The sequence below is a fragment of the Dipodomys ordii genome, unplaced genomic scaffold (assembly GCF_000151885.1).
Source record: "Dipodomys ordii isolate 6190 unplaced genomic scaffold, Dord_2.0 Scaffold26, whole genome shotgun sequence".
Classification (NCBI taxonomy): domain Eukaryota; kingdom Metazoa; phylum Chordata; class Mammalia; order Rodentia; family Heteromyidae; genus Dipodomys; species Dipodomys ordii.
This window is the reverse complement of record NW_012267242.1, coordinates 4,560,758-4,577,448: the sequence shown is the minus strand read 5'-3', so window position 1 is coordinate 4,577,448 and position 16,691 is coordinate 4,560,758. Positions and strand designations below refer to the sequence as shown.

General features: G+C 37.6%; 1 protein-coding gene across 1 annotated transcript in view; it reads left to right on the top strand.

The window, feature by feature from the left end:
- Positions 1-16,691, top strand: part of Ush2a (Usher syndrome 2A (autosomal recessive, mild)) — a 640,567-nt gene that overhangs the window by 403,756 nt on the left and 220,120 nt on the right. Inside the window, exons 38-39 of the mRNA XM_013015154.1 lie at positions 8,061-8,211; positions 8,778-8,920. Coding sequence (XP_012870608.1) covers positions 8,061-8,211; positions 8,778-8,920 — 294 coding nt within the window. The remainder of the gene's footprint in view (positions 1-8,060; positions 8,212-8,777; positions 8,921-16,691) is intronic.

Here is a 16,691-nt window from a genome sequence, read left to right as displayed (position 1 = left end):
GGGTCATAGGGGAGCTCTATGTGGAGTCTTTTGAGGAACCTCCATACTGCTTTCCAAAGTGGTTGAACAAGTTTACACTCCCACCAACAATGGAGTAGGGTTCCCTTCTGGCCACATCCCCTCCAGCATCTGTTGTTATTAGAGGTCTTGATTATAGCCATTCTAACTGGGGTGAGGTAGAATCTCAATGTTGTTTTGACCTGCATTTCTTTAGAGGCTAGAGAGGTTGAGATGCCCCTCAGTAGATGAATGGATCAAGAAAATGGAAAGATTTGGAAAAAATTATATTAAGTGAAGTAAGCCAGGCCCAAAGAAACATAGGTCTTACTGTTTCCCTTATTTGCAATAACTAGTACCTGTGTAGGACAAGCAGAAAAGGTCAAAAGCTATGTACATATGACCAGATAAGATGACGTTAAGCAAAGTGAACCCCAAGATAGGGACACAAATATCTTTTTTCTTTCTTGCTATTGTTTCTAATATATTTATAATGTACCATGTGATTTTTTTTGTTTCTTTGTATGTTCCTCCCCCATGGTATAACCCCTGTTTTCACTGTATTTGACGTCAGTGCCCTGCATCTTGTATATTCACTTCTCTCATTTGGGGAGGGGAAGGGAAAAAACAAAATGCTTAAATAAGGATACAGATTGACTCATTGTAACAATGAGATATACAAAATACTATGTTGATAACCAACATTACAACTTCTTGTGGGGGGGGCGGGGGGGGATGTGGAGGTGGGAGAGAAGGGATGGTAGGGAGAAAACAAAGGAGGAAGCAACAATGCTCAATAGGAAATGTACTCATTACCTTGCCCATGTAACTGTAACCCTTCTATACAGCATTTTTACAATAAAAACAAACGGAAAAAAAGAAAGAAAGAAAAGTGAGGGAAGGAGTGAGTTTGGAGGGGTGGGTGAGAATGTTAAAAGGGTGACATTGATCATATCATATACACTGTATTCATAAACTGTTTTGTCATATGTCAACTCCTTTGTACAATTTCTTAAATATAGTAAAAATATTCAAAGAGGAATATGCTTTAGTCTGAAAAGAATTTCTATTGAGACCCATTTAATATCATAAATGATTTGATTGTACATTTATTTCATACATTTGTAGTTATTCAAAACCACTTCTTATAACAGATGCATTCACGTCCTAGAATTAAGAGCAATGTCTTTGAACTAAACAATTCTAGTATGAATTCTCACTGTATCAGTAGTCATAATTCCAGGTAAAATACTTAACTTCTCTGAGTCCTGGCTTCTTTTTTGACAGTACAAGGAGCTAACACCACAATTTTGTAGTAGAATTCCAAGGGAAAAATTATAATTATAATTAAGAATCTGGCACACAGTTTGTGTTTAAAAAGTTAGGCCTAACGAGAGTATTTTGTGGACAATCAATCTATTTTAATATACTTGTTACCACTCAACACTCTGTGTTTGCACACCCTTGTGTTCAAGGTTGAATGTCCATTTGTTAGCACATCTGTATATTCCTCATAATTAATATCTTTTAAAATGACATATGGTTGAATGACTGGAAATCGAGTCTTGCCTTCTGTTTTTAATTTGTTTATGACTCAATGACTCAGTACATGTGTCTGAACTTTAATTTTCCATTCTGGAAACTAGAATTTAAAATCCTTACTCCTATGAAAGCTATTTCAGAAAATGATGGAGAAATATGCAATGCAATATGTGCCAATTTATTCAGCAATGTAGTAAGGGTTCATATAGATAAAGGGCCATTGTAGCTTTTATGTTAACAGAGAAACTTACTTGGGAATGCAATAAGGGGGTAATTTGAGGAGTAGTCAGTATCCAAATGGACCAAGAAGTATTACATCTGATTGGAATAAGCACAGGAAGAGTTAGGAAAGCCTTGAGGTACTGAATGAGGCTCAGAACATGATTCACCTGCAAGGACTCTTTGAAAGAGCCCGCCCGGCCCTCCTGGCAGTGGCAAAGCTGCTTGGATGTTTCCAACTTCTGAATCCTTCAAAGCATCATAGCTCTGTCATGCTATGAGCATGTTCTTTTACAGTTATGTCAGGCATGTTTACCTATAAAATATGCAGAAGATAATCTTACCCCTCTTTCTATCTACTCTACCTTTGACCACCCTACAAGATCCTGCTGCAGTAGTCTTAGCACCAATTAATGTGGGTTTGAGGGGTGAAGCGTCTTAATGCAGCATTGTATTCCACGGTTTTGCAATGCACATGCATGCAAATACAAACAAAAAAAACCCTACAGTATTACTAAGATGTTAAGATGTCCCGAGAAAGAAATCTGTACATAAGGGGAGTACAAGCATTTCTTTTTCTCCCTAAAAACTAGCTTCCTTTGGTTCTTACTATCTTAGTAGTTACCTGCTAGATGGGAGAAAGTCTCTATTTTTGCTATGGAGCTCTCTCCCACAGCATTCTATAAATCTATATGGGACAAGATTTGGAGCATATGTAAATAATTTTGTTTGCCTTGTGGGAATTTATCTTACATAGAAAAACATCCAAAAGGATAATCACTTAAAATTGTAATCAAATTATATATTCAAAATCATTATGCTACCTAGACCCGGTCTGGCCTCAATTTATTACTTAATGTTTTGTATTAATTTTGCCTTCCACAGAGCTTGAGTTTGAAAGTTTATTAAAAAAATAACCTCCCTTCCTTTGGATTTATAGATGGGGTAGCTGTTTTATCCAGTTGCCATGTAGAATTAGTATTTACTGGACAAGATACGTTGATTCAGGAGCTTGTCTGTGGAGCGTTTGCCCCGAGAGGGTCATATTAAACTTGAGAGAAGCTTTTTGAGCAACATGGCATCTTGGAGCCAATATATCAAGCTGATAGATACAAGGCTCTTCTGTTAAGAAACCAGGGGTGGAATTATGGCTGGCTAGCCATTATTGCTTCAGTGCTAAGGAGCCTCTAAGGAGTCGAGCTAGGATAAAAGGGGTTAAAGAGAGGGGAAAGAAAGGTTTCCAGAATTCAGCCTTACTGAAAGCATACAGAATGAGCAGTTATAGATAGATGATTTTTAAACAATAAGTTGGGGAGAATTTGCATTTTTTAATAATCAACTGTGACCACTTTAATGAACTTATTGCTTTTTTTTTAACATGATGGTTGAATGTTCTTATAGAGCCCACTTTTGGATGCTCCTCTATGTCATCTCAGTAGTGGAGCAATATGAAACAGTTTTTACATGCATATAAAAAAACTATGATTGTTTTCATGCTGATGACTAATATTCATTAAAAGATTAGATCATCAGTGGCATTTTACTTTTTTAGAACAATAAGATGAAAGTTGGTATAAATTGGGAAGGGGAAGGGAAAAACAAATTGTTTAAATAGGGGTACAGGTGGACCCATTGCAACAATGAGATGTACAAGTTGCTGTGTGGAAAAATGAACTTTACAACTTTAGCAGGAGGGGAGGAGTCGCATGGGGAAGGGCAGGGATGGTTAAGGGGAAACAAAGGAGGAGGCAACAATGCTTGATAAGAAATGTACTCATTATCTTGCTTATGTAATTGTAACCCCTCTGCACAGTATTTTCACAATAAAAAACTTGTTAATAAAAAGGAAAGTTAATACATGAAAGACATATTTCATCTTATATATTAAATGAATTTTCACTTTTCCCCTATTTTTATAGTGCTTATTTTATATGTTTGTACAGGTTACCAAGGAACCCAAGAAAATATGTTGATATGAAATCAACATTAAACCCGGTACTGGTGGTTCACACCTATAATCCTAGCTACTCAGAGGTTGAGATTGGAAGATTGTGATTCAAAACCAGTCTGGGCAGACAAACATGAGAGATTTTATCTTTAATCAACCAGCAAAAAAGCTGGAAGTGGAGGTGTGATTCAAGTCTTGGAACATGAGCCTTGATAAAAAATGCCAACTTAGAGTGTGAAGCCTTGTGTTTAAGCCCCAGTACTGGCAAATACAAAACAAAACCTAAACCCTCAGCATTATCAAAATGACTTGTGTTGATAGATACAATAATATCTTTTTTTTTTTTGTCATGGGGCTTGAACTCTGGGCCTGAGCTCTGTCCCTCAGCTCTTCAGCTCTAGCACTCTACCACTTGAGCCACAGCGCCACTTCCAGTTTTCTGGTTTATTGGAGATAAGATTCTCAGGGACTTTCCTGCTTGGGCTGGCTTTGAACTGTGATCCTCAGATCTCAGCTTCCTGAGTATATAAAATTACAGCTGTGAGCCACCGGCGCCCGGCTACATAATATCATTTTTAAAGACTTGAGAATTATATGTTCTCCACACCTAACAAGACTCAGAGTTAAGTTATGCGGTAGCAGACCCTGACAATAATTGCGTTGCATTTTCTGTCACGTGATGCTTTTGATGGGAGAACTATTTCATACCTGTCTCATCCCATTCACCCTCATGCTTGCCAGTGAGTGGATGTGTTTCATTGTAATTTACTCACTATAGAAATGGACATCATCAGAGATCTTTGTTCTTGTTCCATCACCAAGCCTAACCCACTTCTCTGCATCTCAGTCTTTGTATTTACATCAACAACATAGTATCCTTGATCTCTTTACCAGCCAGCAGCCCCGACTGCATTCAATTAACATGTGACCTGTTTTGCTTCTCTCACAAGAACTTTGCTCAGGCCATTGCTCTTGCCTTTTCTACCTTGGCCTCCCCCTCAATTGCTTATAGGAGAAATCTCCAATAAGCATGCATAAATGAGCTAGTCTTAGGAAACTGCTTTGGTACTACGAGCTTCGATAGCGCCTGTACCATTTTTAACTCCCCTTTACAATAAAATTCCCTCAAAAGAATTGTTTGCACTCACCAGATCTGCTCATTTCTCCTCATGCTCTTCTCAGTTGCCTTCAACCAAACTGCTGTGTCCGCTTCTGCATTGCTCTGCTCTTGACAAGGTCATGAACTGACTCTGCATGGCCAAATGCCAAGTCTAATTCCCAGGATCCTTTTTACCCTAAATTCTCTTCACATTTGTGCAGTTGATTGGTCCTTCTTTTTTTTCAAAACACGCTTTCCTTCTTTGACCTCAGTACCCATCCACCTTCTCGCTTTCTTCTACTTCACTGACCACTCCTTCTCAGCTTAATTTACATTAGAGACTACCCCTAAAGTTTTGGTGGGTTTTGGGGCTCAGGTTTCAGACCTCTTATTTCTTCCCTCTGTCCTCTTCCCTCAGCCTCTACTTCATTCCTTTTATCTCCAACCTTTAAATACCGTATCTACATGGGCCCAGAACTTCTACCCAAGACTATGCATGTAACTTATTCCTCCAGATCTCCACTCGAGGCTGCTATACAAAATAACTCCTATGAAAATGCAACCAAAGGTTAGGGTTAGGGTTAGGGTTAGGGTTAGGGGTTAGGGTTAGGGTTAGGGTTAAAATTAAAAAATAAATAAATAAATAAAAGAAAATGCAACCAAAATACAATTCTTGATCTCTCCATACGTTATTTCTCCCCCAAGTGTTTCTCCTCTCAGGAATGGTAGTACCATTCACTTGAGTGTCTGGGCTGAGAACAATGGCATTTTCATATGCTCTGTTAACATTTTTCCCCAACTCAAGGGAACATATCTCACTACAATCACTCTTCACTCAAATCTAAGCCACTAGACCCTTGCGTGTGAATTATTACAGTGATGATATCCCTTCTCCACTCTTCCTTCTTGTCCTCTTTAGTTCCTGTTGTGTCATTTGCTGTACTAGAACACTGCAATGACTCTCAGACACACTTAGGATGGAACACAAGGCTTTCAGTGTCTAGGACTTTTCAGTGTCCTGGCCATTGTACTTCCTGCCAGTCCCACTAAGTGCTTTCACTTTCCCTCTCTTTCTTCCTTGATCTACCCCATCACACTGATCTCTCTGCTGTTCTGCATACACAAAGAACTTCCCCCTCCTCCCTACCTACCTCTGTTCTTCCTGTTTTCTGGCTAGAGGGCTCTCCCTCTAGACATAACTCATGGAAGCCCCCTCATGTCATTGCTAGCGCTGCTCAAATGTCACCTAATTACATGGCCCTCCTATAACCTTTTAATCTCATCCAAATTATTATTTAATAACTAAAATTACACACTCCTTTTCACTTTCTTCTCTTAGCATTTTTCCCCTCCCAGGTAGATATCTTTCCTCTTAAGTGTAAGCTCCACAGGGGCAGAGTTCGGATCTGTTTTAATTAGGTCTGTTTTTCTCTCCAAATGAAGAACCCTAGTCAGGACAGGATGGAGCCTCCATAAATGTGTATTAAAAAATGAATGAATTATTGATGAACTCAAAAACCCTTAGAGAAGATGGTTGAAACATGTAATCTAATTCTTCCATTCCTCACCAGTGACTGTCTGTTAGCCTCCCTGTTCACAGGCAGATTGTCCTAAACTGTAGAGAACATAAAATCCACATACTGCATGAGATGAAACCTAAAAGAAAATTGAAAGTGGACCCTGATGTTTCTTTTTTTATTATTTCTATAACTGCTCCTCTTCCACCAATGGCTGTACACATCTGTAGTTTCATTGGTCTATGGTTCTAATAAGAGGGAAGTTAGATTAGAATGGTCAGATTATTCCTTACTAATTATATTACAATAATAATAAAAAATTATTCTAAAGGAAGTTCAGACCAGTCTTTGAATAATTATTAATAATAATAACAATATAGTTGTCAGCTAAGAATTTCCACTGCCCCAAAGAAATTATTACATTTAGATGCCCTCTGCTTTTTCACAACTATTTTCGAAGGGAAAATTATTGTCTTTAAAGATCAGAAAATACAGGCTCAGCATCATTACATAATTTTCTTACAGCCACATGGTCTTTGTTTAATTTGCTTTTGAGTTTTCATCTAGCTTTAGAACGAATGCTCATGTGATTGGCTATACTTTCAGGCTATACATTCAGGCTGTACTTGTTGGGAAAATTAAATACTCAGAATCATCTTGTTAAAAGGTATTTTTTTAAATTAGACTGGAGATTGGGCTCTAGTTTCACTCATTTTTTATTAGGCCATCTAGAACAATTAAAATACAGTTTCCTGATAGATAATATCATGCAGTTGTGTTGAATTCAGGACAGATTTGGATCAGTACCAGAGAAAAACAATATGATCTCTCCAAACTAGGACTTATAACTCCAGGAAATGGAAACGAGGATTTTTTTTTCTTCATTGCTGTTTTTGTCTTCTTTTTGTCTTGCTCATTCACTTATCTGTCTTTGGGAGGATAAATGGGGCATAGAAATTGAGGGACAAAGGGTGAACAAATGCAGCCGTGGTTCTCACTCTGTTGAAAATGAACTACACAACTTGTGGGTGGGATAGGAAGCAGAAACTGGGAGAGAACGAGGGAAGGGATGCCATTGTACAAAAAGAAATGAACTCTGCCTGACGTAAGTAGCTGTAACCTCTCTGTATATCACCTCGATGACAAAAATTTACCAAAAATGGCATGTGTGTGGGAACACTAGAACTTATTTGAGTAAAGGCAGGGGCAGTGTGCAAAGGAATGACTGCAAAATATGCATAAAGTAAAAGTTGAGTTTTCGTATTTTCTCAAGTAAAAGAAATAAAGCCATTGTGTTAAGATGCAATAGTATGATTCAAGTGACAGTGGGCAACACAGATGGAAGGCATAAGAGAAACTGGACTTTCTATGTTCCATTTCTTGGTCTGTTGAGCAAAGGAATTAAATTTAAAAGCTACTTTCATATTTGCCTCCCTAAGTTCCCTCCATGTTTTCCATTAAGAAAACAGAAGTACAGGTGGGAATAGTCTCACATACTCATCCGTCTTGCCTTTTCCGGGGCTGCCTTTTAAGACTGAAGTACTAATGTCATTGCGTTGAAATACACAATAAGGAAGAACCGTAGATCAGGAATTAAAATGTTAAATTAAATGGACCATGTTTAACATTGTTGTTGATCCCGAGGAACAGTTTTTCCAGTATATGGAGCATTTCCACTCCATCCAGCATATGTTCTCCACAGTTTTCTCTGCTCTAATTCATCTGTGTTTTCCGACAGCTCCAGATGGCCTGCTGCCTCCCAGGCTTTCATCTGCCACTCCAACCAGTCTTCAGGTTGTCTGGTCTACACCAGCTCGTAACAACGCCCCTGGCTCTCCCAGATACCAACTCCAGATGAGGCCTGGCTACTCCACCCATGGCTTTCGAGAGTGAGCGCTCTATTTTGTGTATCTTTCTACCAGCTGGGTTATCCAATAGATGTATAAACATGTTGAAGAATAGATCAGTTCTCATTGGCAACAAGCACAGTTATCTCTGAAGAGTTCCAAGTAATAAAGCACAAACAAACCAGCAAGTGGATGGATAATTTGCTTGGCAAAAGATCCACGTTTCTTTTATATAACATTGAAAGTAATTTTTTTCATGGTAAACCTTTCATGAATACAGGTATTTCATGAAACCAGGATATACTTGAAAGTCACAAACTGTGGGCCTCAATCACGATTAGAAAAGGGTGGTAGCTATTACGGTTTGTGCTACAAATTCCACATGGACATCAGCCTTACTACAACTAGTATTTACATATCACATAAATTCAAGAGTACAAATCTGCAAGTAATGGCTACTTACTTTGAGAGAGATGTCAGTGGATGGCATAAAATGGCAGCATTTACATATATGCTGGCACTCTCTGAAAACTTTATGCAGTGAGAATTTACGTGATTTTATTTCTTTCAATTTCTAGAGCTTCTTAGTTAATCTTTCTCTTGTATAGATTATTTCCTCATCCTTCAGCATCCTTAAACTATGAAGTGAGAGATCTCCAGCCATACACAGAGTATGAGTTTCGGTTGGTTGCCTCCAATGGATTTGGCAGTGTTCACAGTTCTTGGATTCCATTCATGACCGCAGAGGACAGTAAGTAGTGGAAGTAATACAAAGCCAAATGTCTTCTACATTTGCTAGTCGCAATGTCTTTAATTCTTCCAAAACAAGGAAATGAGCATCCCTTATTCTCTTGTCATTAAATCACAACGATCTTTTCCCGGGCAAAAGAAGAAATAAAGGTGGTCAGTTTTCCAGAAGGAATAAAAATGTGTTCTTAGCATATAGGAGAGTTCGGCTGGCTTGCAAACTGGACGAAGGAATTCATGTTAAATCATGATGTGAGCCTGTTCTGTCCTTCTGGCACATTAGGTACCCTGCCCTATGACCAGATTTCCTCTGCTTTGTTGGGGAGTGAAATATGGACATTCTGTCATGGTGTACTTACAGCTTCCATACACTTATCTCTGGAAGCAGAGACCCTTCCTCCTATTGTACTTATACTCAGCTCCAAAATATACCATCTAGGACTTACAGATAACTCTAAAATATACCATCTAGAGAGAAGAACTTGATAACCCAGATTCTTCAGGGATTGTAAAGGGTGAATTGGAATTGCTTTATTTACTAATAGAGAACTCTCTAGATTATTTTTATTAAAGTTGTCTCTGTGTGTGTCTATATATAACACATATATGTGTGCATATATACATATATGTAAATATATGTGCATTATATTTATGTATTCACACATGTAAATATGTATATATTTAGATTATATACATAGATATATTAGGAATAAAATATGTATATCGGTCATTAAGATATATTTATGAATAAAAACATTGGTATATTTTGTTTTATTTGTTGCATCTATGATATATATTAAGAGAAATGTATATATTAAAAAGTTGGGAATTAAATCACAGCACAATGAGTGATGAGGGCCCTGTATCTTTGAGCAATGAGATTTTAGGGATAATCTTGTCAAATCTTATAATCACAGGCACCTTAGGAAATGTTGCTCTCTTGGCCTCTTGCCATTCTGGCTTTATATCTAATGAGAAACTGAGTGTATTTCAAAATGCTAGGCATTAAGCATATCATATTTAAAACAACATTAATTATGTATTAAGTACACTTTGTTTTTATACCTCTAATTGTATTAGTTTGGTGATTACATATACAATGAGACAGAAATAGAACTTTTTGCCATTTTAAAGGTTTATTTCACTTTTTAAAAACCCACTATGAATGATAATATATAATACTTAACCTATTTTTCCCAATTTGTAATTGCTCCTGGGGAGCAAGTTAGGTGATTTGCAAAGGTACAGCCAATATTTTTTGGTCTCAGGCCTAGGAAATATTGTACACAGTCTGGAGTCAGATTTCAACCCTTTTCAGATTTATGAATTGGAGAGCTTACACTCCAAGCAGATTTTTGAAGAGATATAGGCTATAAAAAATAATCCTGAAGATAGATGCTTAATCTCCTTCTTAGGTATAACTGTATGCTTGATGGGTCTAAAGAAAGATTAACTGAAAATAATTATTCAGCTCACTGCCGAGGTGATGGCTTAATAGAATGGCAGGTTGGAAAAGCCAGGAAGACAAAGCTTGCTTCCTTGGGCATTGTTTCTGTTTTCCCCAGAGAAAGGGCAACACTCATATTTTCTCAGTGGGTAAACTATTGTCAGTCCTTATTGCCTGGGCCCCATGGTATCCTGTCCATAGGCAGGAAAACACTGCCCACCTAAACAACTTCTAAACAATGATCAACTGAGCATATCATCCTTTGTTGATCAAACTTTCCTGCTGACTCTTCTTACTATAAAAACAAGGCTTACAGGGTGTATATGGTTATAACTTTCATACAGAGACCCAGTTATCTTTGTGAGATGTGTCTGTGTCTGTGTTTGGAATGAAATTTTAACTCCTTATTTTTATCTTTTTAAGAATGAGTAACATTTGATTAAACAGCAAATGTTAACTCAAGATACCTAACTGGTGTGTGTGTGTGTGTGTGTGTGTGTGTGTGTGTGTGTGTGTGTGTGTGTGTGTGTGTGTGTGTGTGTGTGTGTGTACCCCCATGAGTGCATGTGTGTGTGTACTGTTTTAGGGGCTTAAACTCAGGACATGTGCACTGTGCTTTAGATGTTTTTGCTCAAGGCTGGTACTCAACCACTTGGCCACAGATCCATATCCAGCTTTCTCTACCACTTGAGCCACAGCTCCACTTCTGGCTTTTTGGTGATTAATTGGAGATAAGAGTCTCATGAACTTTCCTGTAAGGGCTTGGAACCACAATCCTTAGACCTCATCCTCCGGAGTGGCTAGAATTATAGGCCTGAGCCATGGGCACCTGGCACCCAGCTCTCATTTTTGTTTTACTTTCTCCCAGATAGATGAATTTGTCCCTTCCTTTCTTTTCATGTACACTGTGAAGTTACACACAGTATTAAAGAATCAGAAGCTGACCATGTGCCCCCGAAGTGTAAGTTCCCAGTGTACACATGCCCCTAAGAGGTGGTGACAGTGAACTCTATATTTTTGGATGTCAGTGGAGATGGATGCCAGCTCTGAAAGGATGTGCAATATAGTTGACAAAGACATGAATGATTGGCATCGGGCACAAGCAGTTTTTCTGTCAAGGATATAGAACACTGCTTATAAAACTACCCATACTGACAGCTCCATGCCAGAATCACACTTCAGACTTGATCCTGACCAGCAACCTCCTGTTCAGAAAAGTGCAATCTTTAATATAAAAATTCCACATATCATCTTAGAGAATGAAACAGAGAAGTCCTCTTGTGCCCGCATTAGAATTTCCTCCCCTCAATGGGCACCTCTCTCCATCAGCCACAGTCTCAAAATTTTACCGTGCCCAGATAGGTCACCCATAGCAATATTTTTTAGCATGATGTTTCAAGACAGTGATGTTCATCAACCATGTGGCATGGCTGAAACCAAAAAGAGAAACCTAGGAAGGAAATGAGCTACAACCAAGGAGCCAGTTCTGCATGCAAAACAAAGTTCACACGGACAGACAAAGGGATGCGAGGAATTTTAATAGATTTTTCCCCCAAATAATTTGTCATTTACATCGAGGTGCCACCAATATCCAGTTCCATGCATTTTTAAAAATCTAGTGTGCTATGCCAAATGATAATAATGCACATTTCCTATGAATATTTTAAATCCTGTTAAACATGTGTTAATAAAAGATGTTTGTTCTAGCCAACTTGGTCAGTGTAGTGTTCAAGTATTTGCAACCAGATAAATACAAACAACAAAGGTATTTGTTAATGTGCTGCTGGCGGTCTAAGTACCTGGCAGGTCTGCATTTTGTAAAAATATATTAATTGTGTTAGACTTGAGAGCGTATGATTCATAAAATGAAGACGCCTAGCTGATGAAAATATTGATATTTTAAAACCAGAAATAGCCATCCTTTCCTGACTCCATTGCCTTTCTTTCTTATATTCAACAATTGTTTTGTGTTTCGTGTCTGGATGTAGACATTGTAGTTAGTGGGAAGGGCAAATTTCTTCAATCCTCAGCTTAAATGCGGTAGTGAACCTTGGCCTATTAAAATACTGCCTTGTGTAAAACATGAGATAACCCACTTTTCTTTAAAAACAGATTGCCTAGGCCAAGAAAAGTCAGATTATGTTTCTCTCAAAGTTTTCTTGGTAAAAATCTACATATTACACATAAGTAATAAGATCGACCAATAAAATTGTTTTCCTTTTAAATCACTTCCGAACGTCAAAAAAAAAAAACCCGAATTGTTCATTGTCAGATAGCTTAAAGAATTTGATCATTTCTCCCGAAGTTCACATTTGTATGTTTAAAAATGCCTGAGAGACATGCTTAAGTAATATTTGTAGTGCTTGGACAGTTTATTCCGTGGAGTAACATGAATATTACTCTCAGGTGTTCATAGTTTTGCTAGCAGACTATGTATGAGTTTTATCCAGACCATGACATACATCTCCTCAACAACAGAGTGAATTTCCTTATTTTTAATATACCATGGTTATGCTTTACCTTAAATCTCATTGTTTACCCAGATTTATGTTAATATGGTAAACAGAGTTATAAAGGATTCCAGTCTTTGGATCCTGTTTTAACTTTTTCCTTAGTGGGGTTTATTTATTTTTCAGATTTTCCTAACAGTTTACCAAGAACCCCTTGCAGGATAAGGAAGAAAGACATTGCAATAATGCTCATTGAAATCTAGATAGAACATAAAAGCGTTCTGCATCTGTTGCCTGGGAAATTCTGCTCACTCAACAGTCTGAAAAGTCACCTTCTCAGGGAAGCCTTCCTTTCTCATTGCTCACTTGAAATTTTGGTTTGTGCCTTATAAGTTGTACCTTCTCAAGACCAAGGGCTCTGTCTCATCTGTCTTATAGACTTAATGTCTTAGTTTTACAAACTACCCAGTGAAGGGTCTGACATAGAAAAGGTACCGAATCCTACTTGAAATATGAATTAAACTGCCTGATCTAAGCAAATTCATGAAAATTAACCAAGTAGCTGTTCTCTGTGTCCTCACTCTGTTTATAGATGCATGTATATGTGTGTACAGGTCTGTTATAGGTATAATGTATATACTAGTTACTCAGAGGGACAAGGAAGTCATAGGGATGAATAGCCTACTAGGTAGGTTCCTCTTGAAACAAGACTGGGCAAACACTGGGCAAACTCAGAGGTGCTGTGTAGGTGACGGGAAGGGCACTTCTCTCAAAATGGTGTTAAGGAAAGTTTGCCTCCAGGTGGGGAAGTAGGGAATGGAATTTACTTGGTGTTCATCTTAATAACGAGTTTCACATTACAATTGTTCCAGAAGGAGAACTTTCACCTTCAGTGTTGGCAATGTCTGCTGACTGACCTGTGGGTAGACAGGCATTCTAGGTGTTCTTACTATTCTAGAAGCTTCAGGCCATAGGATGGGAGGGTGAGGATTAGAGGGAAATGCTGGGGAAGAAAATCCAACCTGATCTCATTTTCTGGCCTCCATTAATACGTGTTCTAATCACAGAGGCCACAAACTACAGGCTATTCACCATGCATGAGTAAGGAGGTGTGGATGGAGTATATACAAAGAAACTAAAGAAACAAACAGGGTTTTTTTTTTTAGAATAAGAGCAAAGTATTGAATCTTGTGGCCCAAAAGGGTAGTAACACTGTGGAATGAAATTTGACACATGGATCCAGATAAACCTTAGAATAGAACTGCTTTTCAAATCATTTTAAGAACCTGGGGGCCTTTAGGAGTATTTAAATATTAAAATTAATATTACACAGCAAACATCTTTTGGTGACTAGTGATTTTAGTATTTAAAGTCTCAATTTGAATCCTTAAGAGAGTTCTGTGCAAGAAGGAAGTAGGAATATTCAAATGAGGGAAGAGCATATTTATATCAGTAGATTTAATTATGTTTAATGGGAAAATGGGATCCACAAGGTTCAGTAAGGCTACATTATTACTTTGCTTATACCAATCCAAATGCCTTTTCCAATGGTTCTAAATATTTATTTCTTAGTGCTGACCTGTTTATATTTTCACACATCCACAGGGTATCTATTTCATACAAAATAAAAGATTGGTGGCCAAAGTGGCATAGTTAGTACTCTGGGTTTGAAACAGAAAGTTTCTGTATATTGGCCACTCAGACTATGTTTTCAGGTTCACAGATCACTGCCCAAATTCTTGCATTTCCAAATGTAATAGAAGCAGATTTTTATAAGCACTGTTATTTCCTTATTTTTTTTATATTCTAAGATGGAAGGGAACTTATTTAAGCTAAATGTGGCAAACAGCAAATCTTTTCATTTGATGGACTACCTCAATGTCAACAGCTAACACAGGCTGTGCTTCCAAATGTGCAGTGTTCGTGGTTCTCCTGTTCCTTATGTCAATTAGCTGGAGAATTCAGGTGAAAATAATAAGAAATCAAGATTTTTCCTAAACTTTCTAGTGTTTAAAGAAATTAGCAGAAAAATACTATTTTATTTTTTATATCTTATTTTTATTTTTTGTTCATCCTGGGGCTTGGGCTCTGGGTCTGGGCACTGTTCCTGAGCTCTTCAGCTCAAGGTGAGCTCTCTATCACTTGAGCCACAACACCACTTCTAGCTTTTTGATGTTTATTGGAGATAAGAGTTTCACAGACTTTCCTACCTGGGTTAATTTGAGCTGTAATCCTCAGATCTCAGCCTCCTAAGAATCTAGGATCACAGGCATGAGCCACCACCCCTTAGCAGCAAAAAATACTTTGTCAAAGCTACCTGATTTTCTGTTGCTTTGATTTTATTGAAGGTCTGCTATGCCCACGATTCTTTGACAAGAAATCTCTATGTATTCTCTTATTTGAACTGCACAATCTGTTGATCATTCATGAAATTTTCTTAGCTTTGAAAAAAATTAAGCTGTCAATATTTGAAAATTGTTACTGGATTATGGAAAAAATCATCCAATGCTAATTGCCACACACTAGCATTTAAATGGTGTTTGGAGACCCTCAAATCTTAAATTATTAGAGAATTCAAATACCTAAAAAATGGTAGCTATTAACAAAAAGATGAGTGTTTACCACAAGCATTTTTCTATTGCCTTTTTGATACTGCATAGTTATCAAAGTTCATTCCATAATGCTAAAAAGCTCTCAATGTTTTTTTAAATTATATCATCTTACTCATTTTGGTAATGTCTCCCAACCCCCAATTTTCCAAGATTGACTAAGTAAGTAAAAAAGAAAGAAAGAGTTTCTCTGGGAGCTCCAGAAGTAGCCTCTGTAAACAGTTAGTGAGCTATATTTAGGGTAATGTAGATGAAAGTTTGCCTAAATACAGAGGCTGACTCTGTGGCCTTGAGCTCACATAGGCTTTATTTCTGCCTTTATGGCTTCCTCTCATCAGCTATTTTATTTTCAGCTTCAGACTTACACGAAAGCCTCCACAATATGCCCCAGTTCTAGATGTTAACCTATATTCCACTCAGGAAAAAAGGAGAAAGACAACTCCTTGGTCTTGTTTCTCTAACCTGCAGACCACCAAATAATATCCTTTCAAGTCCAACAACCAGCTAGCCATTCATTAAATAATGACACCTCTGTGGCATGTTTCCTTGTTTATCAGCTGTCAGGGCTGACATTCAGATTTCTGTGCAACTGTGCAGGGCACCTTCTACCTACTGCCTGTTTCCTTACCACAAGATGATAAGTTCAGTATCTTTATCTCATTGTTCTTGTTATGTTTATATTTTTTATTATGAGCTGTCAAAATTCTTTGGGGTAGGAGTTTAAGCAATGAATTGGTGAAAATAATTCAAGATTAAAGAGAAAGTAGAACCTTATTCTCTTCTGCTTAAGTATCAAGGGTAGATAATTAGAAGGCTACCCTAATAATTATATAATGTATTGCTGCCTATAGTTATAAATCCATATATTCTCTCCTTCATTTTTTATTCACTGGAATTTTAAGTGATATTTTTATAGAGTTAATATTACAAAAAAGAGCTTTCAAACAAAGTAAGCTTAGTTTTTATTACTAGTATTATTATTATTAGAGTAGAAAGAGTTTCTTTAATGGAACACTTAAAAATATAACAGGAACTGGGCGTCAGTGCTTCACACCTGTAATCCTAGCTACCCAAGGCTGAGATCTGAGCATTGAGGTTTGAAGCTGGCTGGGGGGAAAAGTCCCAGGAGGCTCTTATCCCCAATAAACTACTCAAAAACTGGAAATGGTGCTGTGGTTCTAAATAGCAAACAGGAGAAGACTTCGTATAAGCCACTGAAAGGTAAAGTACCTGCACCCTTGAGCTGAGAGTCATTCAGCATCCACACTC